The sequence below is a fragment of the Macadamia integrifolia genome, chromosome 3 (assembly GCF_013358625.1).
Source record: "Macadamia integrifolia cultivar HAES 741 chromosome 3, SCU_Mint_v3, whole genome shotgun sequence".
In the NCBI taxonomy this organism is placed as follows: domain Eukaryota; kingdom Viridiplantae; phylum Streptophyta; class Magnoliopsida; order Proteales; family Proteaceae; genus Macadamia; species Macadamia integrifolia.
In genome coordinates, this window is record NC_056559.1 from 25,591,571 (window position 1) to 25,603,572 (window position 12,002).

The 12,002-nt window shown below is 39.0% G+C and overlaps 1 protein-coding gene across 1 annotated transcript in view; it reads left to right on the forward strand.

Moving 5' to 3' along the window:
* The window catches only part of LOC122074272 (probable LRR receptor-like serine/threonine-protein kinase At1g06840), a 50,812-nt gene that overhangs the window by 29,354 nt on the left and 9,456 nt on the right, over positions 1 to 12,002 (forward strand). Inside the window, exons 9-15 of the mRNA XM_042639110.1 lie at positions 308 to 382; positions 5,399 to 5,467; positions 5,613 to 5,681; positions 5,883 to 5,954; positions 6,240 to 6,326; positions 6,471 to 6,539; positions 7,084 to 7,577. Coding sequence (XP_042495044.1) covers positions 308 to 382; positions 5,399 to 5,467; positions 5,613 to 5,681; positions 5,883 to 5,954; positions 6,240 to 6,326; positions 6,471 to 6,539; positions 7,084 to 7,577 — 935 coding nt within the window. The remainder of the gene's footprint in view (positions 1 to 307; positions 383 to 5,398; positions 5,468 to 5,612; positions 5,682 to 5,882; positions 5,955 to 6,239; positions 6,327 to 6,470; positions 6,540 to 7,083; positions 7,578 to 12,002) is intronic.

A 12,002-nucleotide genomic window follows, 5' to 3' on the forward strand; every position in this document is an offset into this window, starting at 1 on the left:
AAAAAAAAAAACGTTGCAATGTAAAATTGATATTTTTGACTTTGTTAACCATCTATGTGTAGTTTATGAAATTTTGTTCTCGCAAGCCATCATCTTTGCATTAGTCTGGCCACCAGTATCTGATGTTTTGTTGAACTCTATACCATGTGATGTATTTTATTTTATTTTTATATATAATATTTGTCTATTATGATGCTTAGTTGTGATTTGCGAAACAAAATTGGTGGATTTCTGGTTAAAGTGTTCCAATATTTGTTTTTATGGATGATATTTTCCAATATTTCCTCTATTTACTTTTCTTTTGCAGACAACTTGATAACAACCACTTTGATGGGGCTGAGATTCCAGCTTCTTATGGCAACATGCCAAAGCTATTCAAATTGTAAGTGCAATTTCTCAACTGTTTCCTATCAACTATCTAGGTCAAGTTGTACTCTCCAAAGCTCCAACGAAGAGTAAAAAGTACTTACTGCAACCACATTCCCTGTACTCCATCTATCCTCTTTTTGATAAAATCCTTATATTATCCAGCAGATTATAGGGGAATGCCTGAATGACACCTCTATGATTGTATTTAGAACTTGGCACCTTCTTTTAATTGCCCCTTGAGTTGATCGTAGGAACAAGGATCCAAAACCAGTTCACATCGGTTGTGGGATGCGACTACTGTGGGAGGCAGCCTGGTCTGGTGTGGTTTGGTTCTTGGTTCTTAATTGGTTTACTCAAGGACAGCTTGCATGTACAAGAATTGAAGATTCATTCAAGATTTGTGGGCCCCATTTTGACCATAACATGGGGGAACTTTTGGGGTTGATTGATGACTTGCGTGAGGAGGAATTAGTGGAAGAGTTATATATTTTTTGGATTCAGGTACTATTTTTGTGGAGGTAATTTTTAGGGGCTTATTTCCAGATCTTATGGGCCCCACAGCTAGCTGTATGAGATCAATTTGAAGACTAATTGACAACTGCTGGATCCTTGCTTCACAAGGAATTGATTTGGTTATCTTATTTACTGCTTTAGGTTTGTTTCTTTCCTATTTTCTTGTGATAGGCATGATTCAAGATCTTTGCGAGATCTCCTTTTTTTAATTTAGTGAGACGAGATCATAGGCGAGGTGTAAAAATGACAAGATCTTGCCGAGATCTTGCCATAACTCGCCAAATCTCACCTCTCTCTCGGCCTTTTTGAAAAAAAAAAACACTAAGGAGTAAGAATTTTGGTGGTTTTGCTTGAGGATATCCATTTCTACACTCATTAAAGCTTAAAGAGTAGAGAATATTACCTCCTCATCCACATTTGGAGTTACTTTTCTTCTCAAGAACTAGTTTAGATAAAAAAAATTATTCTCAAACCCATTTTTTTCATAGAAACATCATCAATACTTGTTGGTTTATATTGGTTTTTTTATATGTGATGCATATTACTGATTTATGGATTCATGGAGAGGAAATAATTTTTTTTACGTTTTTATTTTTCTGTTTAAAATAAATGATGCATACTGACCTTATGTTGTTTTGTAGCTTATCTTATTTCATTTCAAATTTTCAATGTTTGTTAATATGACTTATCAGTCATCAATGTTAATTGTTAATCAATTAAGTAATAAGCTATGATGTCTTTTAAATTCTTATGATTATGGTGTGTCATGTATTGATTGTGAAATGTGGATTGTGAAATAAAGCATACTAGCCTAGGGTTCGAAGAGTCGGAGACTTACATAGGGTACAAAGTCAAAGTACCATTTTAAGTTTGATTTTTGAAAAAATGATGCTTCTATTGTGTTTAGGAGTCCCAAAATAGAGTAAATACCTAGTTTCAGGGACTAAAAAAATATTGGGCCACCAAGACCAACCACTGAGATGACCTCGAAAAAATACTTGATCTTGGCGAGATCTCGCCAGATCTCTCTTTTTTGGATTAGCGAGATGGGGGGCGAGAGCGAGATCTTAAACCTTGGTAATAGGTGATATGCTAGTCTCTAATTAAGAATGGGAAATTATTTTGATTTGGATTTGTAATAGGAAGGTTTTAGTTCAGTCAATTTGGTTGTAATTGCTGATCAATTCTATAAATAAAAGATAAGGTTGATCTACAGCCCACGATCGAATGAGAAAAAAGAAGAAAGCTTTTGTGCTGGAAAACTGTGAGATGCAGTACTGTGAGAGACAGCTTGGGTGAGATGCCCTAAGGAAGAGTGAGATGCTCGACCCAACCAATCCCCCTTCCCCTTCTCTATTTTCAGCTTATTTCTTTCTCTCGATTTTATTTTCCCTGCTATCATGAGTGGTTTCAGCCCTATTCAAGTTTAGTTTGAAGCTTGATTACAAGCCCCAACACTTGTTGCTATTGCAAGGTCTGAGAAGACAAGTAGAAGACCTGCGGCATCTCTTTCTTTTGTTTCAGTCTATCAATTGGCAGCACCTATGATCCTGTTTTGGAATTAATTCCTAGTTGTCTAGCTGGGAAATGATTCTACATTACCCCTTCTTTTATTCCAAAAAAATTCTTTAAGTTAAGGGTACAAAAGGATTTTCAAAATAATTTTGAAGTGATACATCATTATATCATTATCAAAGGTGTCATCGTTAGGCCATTTTTTGAGTACACATGTAAAATAATAATATTATCCTAAAAAAAATGGTGTATCCAATACACGAGGCTCCCTCAACTGTGGGGTCTAGGGAGTGTCATAATGTACACAGCCTTACCCTTGCTTCGCAGAAAGGTTGTTTCTTGACTCGAACCCCGTGATCACTAGGTGGCAATGAAGCAACCTTACGACATGGACAAATAAATAAGGTTACAAATTATTTGACACCTTGAGGGGTGTCAATAAGAAAATCCCTATAAATAAATAGTATAGGATCCGTTTGGTTGCAATGGGAATTTAAAGGGAAGGGAAGTGAAATTTTTATACTGTAAAAAGAATTGTTTATAATCATTACCCCATGTGATTGTATAAACTACTTAACTTTTTTAACCATATTTAGTAATGATATATTTTACATGTAATTTTTATTTTACATATTATACCAAAGGGCTTTGGATGCAAAGTAAAGTGAAATTTTATATTCAAATATGGAATGTTTTGAAGTTAATGTTAAAGTCACATGGGTAATGATTACATATATTTCTTTTTTAAGTATGAAAAATTCACTTCCCTTCCTTTTAATTCCACTTACAACCAAACATAGCCATAGTAATAATGTAGTAAATTGTCCTATTTAAATTCTGCTGTTTAGAATCCACCTTTTATGAATTGTAGTAATATATGACACCGAAAGAATATATGACTTATATCTCTTATGTAGCAAAATTCACCAATTGAAGGAAAGTGTAGCAACTTAACTTCGGATTTCGCAACATGCAACTTGATTTGGATTCTGCAACCCTTGAGTGGGTTGAGTCGTGCCAAATGGTCACTCTCTCTTTTTTCTTTCTCTTGTCCTTGATCTGGTTGCAGGATCCTGGTATTTCTGTCCAAGCCTGACCTATTCGGATCGATATCAGCCTTGACCGATCCTGTCCCTGATACCGAGTTCTCAAACCATGATTGCTACATCTGCTGTCATGTAAATATTCCTTCTCTCATCAATGGAGTGATTTTTTCTTATCTACATGATGATCTACGGTTGCTGATCTGGAGACTTATGGAGCAAGAATTAATTTGTTTTGGTGGTTCCTGGTGGCTGATTCCTTGGAATTTGTGGATATTTTATGCATGGTTGCTGCTGTGCTTTATTATGTCTCCAAGATCTATGGCTCTACAAACCATTTGCCATCTATTTTTTCCTCCCTTTGCTCCCTTCAGCATATCCCTGCAAAATCTATTTTTTTTGTATGGATTGCTGCTGTCTTTTACTGGGTGACGATTGCTCTACTGTTGGTCCTTAATTCCAGCACTATATCAGCTCCCTATTGATCTCTCATTGCTGGGCCTATTGACCTTATACTGACAAGGTCAATATTCTTGGATTTTTCATACTTTGCCAGGCTGCTCGATTTTTTTATTGTTGCTGGTCCTCCTCTCTTTCTGGTGTATCTGAGATAATTGTTGTTGCCCTTATTTTTATTTCTCATTATGGATGAGACCAAGTCTACTACCCCTACTACGGGCAATGTGAATGTCCAAATCACATCTATTAAGTTCAAAGAGAGCCCTAATTATTTACTATGGGATTAGGCTGTGAGAGTTTACATTATGGCCAAAGACAAGCTCAAGTATATTACTTCTGGACCTGCTTCTGGTGATACAGGATATAGTGAGTGGATGAAGGAGAATGCTATCATCCTCATTTCATCCTCATTTGGTTATAGAACAATGTGGAGCCAGATATTGCTGCTAATGTTATGTTCCACACCACTGCTAAGGGTGGGTATTTGGGAAGACGTGAAGGAAACATATTCTTAGGAGAAAAATATGACCCGCATTTATGATCTTTATGAGTAGTTATTTCAGTTTCAGCAATCTAACAAGTTCTTTACAGGATTACCTGCAGTACTTTTTAAAGGCATGGTTGAAGAGTTGAATGTTTTCCGGCCTCTTACTACTGACAAAATCATGCAAAAAGAAAAAGAAACTTTAAAATATGAGACAAATTCATATATTCAACAAAGCCAGCATGTTTGAAAGTTCTAAATCTCACTAGGAGTGATATTGTACATTATGAATTCTAGACTGTTCCACAGCCTGCCCAGCCACTCTTCTACCAGTAACAGGTTAGCCTCGATGCCAGGTTATGGTTCATGTGTACTAGATGAAAGTGAAAGAAAACAGCACTGGTAGGAAGAAAGAAGGGAAGAGTAAAATGTGAAAGTTGTTCTGATTCTTCCCATTTATATGTTTCTTATTGTTCTACTGTCACTGGATGACAACCTGAGTATTTACTATGGGAAGAAGACTTAATGAGGCTGATTGTATTGGGAATGGCATATGCATTGGCTCCATAACTGACACCAATATGATGATATTAAAAAGAGAGTTTCTGATGAGCCAGCCTGATCTCCAGGAAATAGTTCCCTTAATCCTAATGTCTTGGGCATGTTTAAGCATAATTGATACTGTATTTATGATTTTATATTCTATCATTATCAATAAACTGATCATGTTATTAGTACTATTTAACATTGCTAGAGGATTAAATGTTTTGCTGTGATGATGGTCCTAATATGTACTAGGGAAAAGGAACCGCACCATGCCAGTATGTGGATTCCTTTATACGCCCACTCACATTCCACCATGGGACCCAATTTCTCTCTCTTCATTAAATACCCCTCCTATTGGTGAAAAACTGTACACTGACGTCATTTGAAACCCTCTCTATGTACTAATTCACAAAACCTGTTTTCAGATAGTGCTTGTATTATTGCTTATTTTCTCTTTCTGGCTTTGCAGAAGTCTTAGGAACTGCAGTTTGCAAGGTTCTATTCCTGAATTAAGTGGGATGAAAAAACTTCACTATTTGTAAGTTAATGTTGAATATATTTAGGTGCACATATCAACCTCTATAGGAATTTAATGCTTTTGGCAGTTTCTTGTGTTTTAGCAACTGTTCTTTAAAAGTAACTACTGACTGGTTTGTTAACTTGTTACTGGGCTTGTGTGGCAGAGATCTTAGCAGGAATCATTTGACTGGATCCATACCATCAAATAGGCTATCCATTAATATCACGACTATGTACGTATCATAATAAATATCGTCTTGTAAAAGCATTATTCAACACCATCTATTGCCATTTTGTTGACTTGAACCTCTTTGACATGTTATCTTTGAGTAAATGAAAATTTATATCAACTACTTGCTATGAATCTCATTCAGGTATCATATCTCCGATCTTCTTGACCTCTAAGTTCTATAAAAAAAAACTTTCTTATGCAGTGATTTGTCAAACAACCATCTTAATGGGTCAATACCTGCAAGTTTCTCGGATCTTCCTATACTGCAGAACCTGTGAGATGATCCTTTTACATTTTACTCATATTTATATATGGCACATGTTTACAATTTTCTGGTAATTTTGTGAATATTCACCAAGTGTTTTCTTGTCTAACTATGCCGTTTGTTAATTTTCTATTTATTTTTTAGCTCTCTATAGTGGCTTTGGAAGTTTATTTTCATGGAAGTTGATTACAATTATATTGTAGTTCAACATAACAGAATAATTCATATTTGTTTGGATTTTGAATCCTGGTGCTCTGACATTTTAATGGAGTGGGCAATGATGTCTTATCACAGTTCACTTGCGAACAATTTGCTGAATGGCTCTATTTCTTCTACCATTTGGCAGAATAAGTCCTTTGGTCCGACTGCAAGACTCACATTGTAAGTCCTGCAAACAAAAATATCATTTATATTTTTCCCTAACACATCAATTAGGGTGAAGTTCATTTCCATGTTAGTAGAATCATATGTGGAATTGATCGAATATCATGTCCTCACCGCCCTATGTTCACTTTGGATCTGCAGGGATTTCCAAAACAATTCCCTTTCGAACATTTTGGGGGACCGTAATCCTCCTGCGAATGTCAGCATAAGGTATCCATTTTCTTGCATATAGACAGCGTCTTCAATTTATTTTTTTGGATTTTTGGGTTCCAACATTTTGTTTCATTCATTAAGTTTTCCTAGTTTGAAAAAAATATAGCAGGGAGCAGTAATGAAAAAGTTAGAATATTTTAATTATATCTCTGGCTCATTGTTCATCAGAAGGCTCATGAACCAGGACTAATCATTCATTTGAATATTCTGGTAAGAGGGTGATTCAAAGTAAAGATGTTGAGATGTTGGGAGTTATAGGGGTAGTAGACCCATATTGGTTATTTGGTACCTTGGATGTGCCTTAATATACCCTTGGCTCTCTTAAGGTTTTAGGTTGGACCACCCAAGTGGTATTTTGTGGGCTTTTTCGACTTTATTAACCGAAGAATCAAGGATCATAGCGGTTACCAGGTTTGAATGAGTATTAGAATAGTTGTCATGGTTTCTGATATTGAAGAAATTACTTTTAGCTGATTGTTTCTTAAATTCTTGACCAAACTGTCATTTTTCATTGATCAACTTAGAGCTCTTTGTTCTTCAGGCTTCAAGGCAATCCTTTCTGTAAAAATGCAAGTCAAGCAAACATAAACTACTTCTGTGGATATAAAGTTGGAGGCAGCAATGCAAGCAGCAACTCAGCCAACCAATCAAGTGTTTGTCCGATCCAAGAATGTCACTATGAATATGTCCCCGAATCTCCTTTAAAGTGCTTTTGTGCAGCCCCTCTTCAAATTGATTATCGTCTAAAGAGTCCCAGCTTCTCATATTTTCCTCCTTATGAAGATCAATTTGAGATGTACCTGGCTGAATCCCTCAATATGGATCCTTATCATATCTTTGTTAATTTTTCTATCTGGGAAGGTCCCAGGCTAAGGATGTGCTTGAGGATTTTCCCTACGTACCCGTCACATGAATTAAATATGAGTGAAGTTCTACGAGTCTGGCGCATATTTGTGACATGGAAATTTCCTCCTAACGACTTTTTTGGGCCATATGACCTGCTCAACTTCACTCTTGTGTGGCCTTATCCTAGTGGTATGTTTTCAAGGCTATATTTTCAATTTTAAACTGAGAAAGCATCTTTTACTTTTGATGACTTGAACCTCCCTTCAGAATAAAATATTGTTTGAAATTTTATTAAATTGCTTATTTCTGATTTCTTAAGAACATCAAGGTGACATTCTTTTCCATATGAATGCTAAAAACTATGACATTTTCATTGCATAAAAGTACCATTGGTATATTCGAAGCACATAATGTTGACTGCATTAGAATGAACATAACATATAGCATAAAGGCTTTAGCTCCTCATGTTTTGACAGTTAGAGAATGCTGTAGGATTATTGGTAGACAAAACTTTCATTCCTTTCATGACGTGTTGTATCGAGCTTGTTCTTTTGCTTGTGTTATATCATCATTCCAAGTGGAATTGAACTTTTGATATTAATGTGAGGGATAAAAGATATATTTTTTTTCAACTGTCACATGGTTGAGTTTTTGTCAAGGTAGAAAGAAGTAAGAAAACTAAAATGAAGCATTTGTAGTTCTGGATTATTCTGATGCCTTTTTTTTTTGGATGAATAAATAATTCAGTACCAATGAGAAGAATATACAAGGGAGAAAAAAAGGGGGGGGATTAGAAAGGAACGAACCCCTTAGGGAGGGGCAACAAGAAGGCTTTAAGCCCGTCTAAGGGAAACATCAATTTGGGGGGGGATAGTAGAGGAAGGGAGACCCCAGGAGACAACAATGAGCCTGTTCCTTGGGGTGTCGCGAACCGGGTGATGACATAGCAAACTAAGCTTGGAGCTAACATTAAAGTAGATGGTTTTCCAAATCCTTTCGAAAGAATGGGAGTTGGGCATCCATCTATGAAGATTTTGCTCCAACCAAAGGTGGTTGATGGTGGCGCAAAAGGCAGGCTTTCTGACTGTGTCACATGTGCTAGAGCCTCTGAAGGTCATGTCAACCCAGATCCATTCACAAGCAAGGGGAGGATAGGATGGGTGGAGGACCATCAGCTACGAAGGACCCTTTTCCAGATGGAAGTAAAGAAGGGACAGGAAAAGAAAAGATGGTCATTATCTTCAGTGCTAGTCCAACACAAACAGCAGGAGGAGGGGACATGAATGTGGTGGAAATTGAGGAAGGACTGGGAGGGGAGGCAGTAGGAAAGGGCTCGTCAGGTGGTAAAGTTGTGGCGAGGAATGTGCCCTTTGAACCAGATGCTTTTGTGCCAAAGGATGAAAGGTTCTTTAGAAAGGATGAAGTTCTAGGTAGAGGCTAAGGTGAACAAACCTGAGGTGAAGGGAAACTGGTTAACTTTATCATCTAATCCTCTGTGACCAGGGGAAGGGGGGACGGAGGACCAGAGATCAGCTAAAGGGGGAGGGGTGATCGGAGGGGACCAACCATCATGGGAGAGGATGGAGGCCCATCCTGGTGGATCTGGTGGCCAGAGGAGAAGATGATTCTATGGGTGACCAGGGGGAGTAGGATGCCAGCAAGGTGCCAAGGATCCAACCAAAGAGAGTTGGTGGAGCCATTGCCAATGGAGTAGGAGATCGTAGAGAGGGCGAGATGTCTGGAGTTGAGGATGTTGCTTGCGCCAATTCCAAAAAGCATCAAGGAAGAGGGACACCGTCCAAAGGGAATCATTTTTAAGAGGGGTGGAGTAGACTCAGGAGACCCATATACTACGCTGCTTAGAGGCAATCTTCCAGATGAGCTTCAAAATGGCAGCCGAGTTGATATCTTTAATTTTACAAAGACCCAGACCCCCTTCAGCTTTGGGGTGACAAACATTTGACTAGCTCATAGGGTGAAGGAATCTGGTGGCATCTGTTCCTTTCCAAAGGAAGGAACAGAGGAGGGAATCAATGGCTTTGGAGGTGGAAGCAGGAAGAATGAAGATGCAAGACCAGTAAAGATAGAGGGATTAGAAGATAGATTGAATAAGGACTAGGTGGCTAGCGTAGGAGAGGAGCTTGCCTTTCCAAACTTGAAGCCTATTCCTGATGGAATCAATGATGGGGGAACAGTGGTGAGAGGAGAGTTTGGAGGATATGAGAGGGAGGCCAAGATATCTGACAAGGACGGATCCAAGGGAGAAACCAGAGATGGCGAGGAGCTGGGATTGACGGGTCTCTAGGACTCCCAAGAGGAAGATGTTAGATTTGAGAATATTTATTTTCTGGCCAGAGAGGGACTCAAAGAGATGGAGGGAGGCCATAATATTGGAGATGGAATCATGGTTGGTTTTGGAGAAGATCATGAGGTCATTAACAAAGGCAAAATGGGTTAATATGAGAGATTTGCATTTGGGGACAGGAGAGACAAGGTGTGTGTTAGTGGAGGATTGGATGGGGTGGGAGAGAACTTCAAGGGCTAGACAGAAGAGGAAGGGGGGGGGGGGCATCCCTGTCTGATACCCATAGAAGAGAAGTAGCCTTTAGGGTTGCCATTGATGAGGACGGAGAAGTGGGGGGTGGAGATGCAAGAGTGGATCCAGTGGACGAAGGAGGGGGGAAGGACATCTGAAGGAGGACTTTGGAGATGAAATCCCAACGGATGGAATCAAAGGTCTTGTGGATGTTGATCTTGAGAAGGGCAGTAGAAGAATGAGATTTGCGGTTAAACCCTTTGACGATCTTATGACAAAGAATGATGTTGTTAGAGATGCTTCTGTCGGCAATGAAGGCAGATTGGTTTGGACTGAAAAGGGAGTCATTGACCTTTTGGATCCGGTTAGCAAGGATTTTGGCAATAAATTTTTAGAGAATATTGCAGAGGGTGATAGGCCTGAAATCAAACATGTATTGGGCACCATCCTTCTTTGGTATGAGGCAAAGGAAGATATGGTTGATGTCATTGATCTGGTAAGGGTTGAGGAAGAAGCTATGGATGGGAAAGATGAGGTTATCATGGATGATGTGCCAGCACGAGGAGAAGAAGCCCATTTTGAAGCCATCAAGGCTAGGGGCCTTGTTAGATTTATAAAAAAGCATAACTGCAAGGATCTCTTCATCTGAGGGGATGGCCTGGAGAGATGGCAGAAGGTGTTCAGGAATGAATTTATTGAGGATGTTGGGAGGCAGGGTAATTGAGAAGTGGAGGTGGTGGAAAAGGCCGTCAAAGTAGGAGATGGCCTTGGTTTTAATATCATTGGGGGAAAGAAGCTCAGAATCGGAGCTAGAGAGTAGTTTAAGAATGGAGTTGATATTGGTTCGGGCTTTGAGGGAACGGTGGAAATAGGCCGAATAAGAGTTGCCAAGCTCAAGCCGCTTGATTCTGGATTTATGATGGAGGAAAGTTTCTTCTTGAGCAAGACGGAAAGAGAGATCTAAAGCAGCCATCTTTTCTTCATTAGTCAGGTAAGGATTGAGGGGGTCAAGCTGGAGCTTGGATTGTATGAGGTCAAGTTTCTCTTGGCAGGAAGAGACTTGAGTGGAAATGTTACCAAACGTAGCGGAGTTCCAGGTTTTGAGAGCCGCTTTGACATTCTTAAGCTTTTTAGCGAAAACAATGAGAGGAGAGGAGGAGATAGTAATAGGGATAGCCCAGGTGTCCCTGACCAAAGGGAGAAAGTCATTATGAATGGACCACATGTCAGAATTTGAAGGGTTTAGGCCAAAAGAGATGTGAGGTTGGGAAAAGAGGGAAATGGGGGAATGATCGGAAATGCCAGTGAGATTGAAACAGGCATGGGAGGTAGGAAAAGAAGTGAGCCATGCTTCATTGACGAGGAGATGGTCAATCTTGCGGGCCACACGATCGGTTCCACTTCCCTGGTTATGCCAAGTGAATTTGGAACCAAACCATCTGAGATCACTCATCCCAATATCATCAATGCACTCATTAAAAGAGTCAGAGGAGATGTCAATTGGAGCACCTCCAAATTTCTCATGGGAGGCCAACCACATTGAAATCTCCTCCGATGCCCCAAGGGAAGGAGGAGAGGGTGGAAGAGAACGAACGAAGGTCGGACTAGAGGGGAAGCCTATCAGGAGCACGGTTATGAGCATAGAAAGAAGAGGAGAAGGAGAGGGGGTGCCCGATGGAGTGGAGAATGAAAAATGAATGACTTGCGAGGATGAAGTAATGGGAGAGGTATGGAGGAAAAGAGGATTCTAGAGAATCCAAATGCGGCCATTAGGGGAAGACTTAATATGGGAGTGGATGGAGGCGTGTTTAGCAGAGGAATTGAGGCCTCTGACATTCCAAAGGCTTATTATCCTGATGCTTATTATTATTGTTTTGGGAACTTCTGGGTTTTTAATGATTTTTTACAAAAAATTTCTCTTTAGGACCTTTTCAAGCCTGGAAATTTCCTAAATATTTGTAGATATGGTCATTCATCTTTTAATACCATTATGTTTCTTCTTGAAAGTAAATTGACCAAAAGGCTTATGACTTATGAATTCGTCTAATTTGTCTTTTGTACTCTTCTTCTTTTCTTTT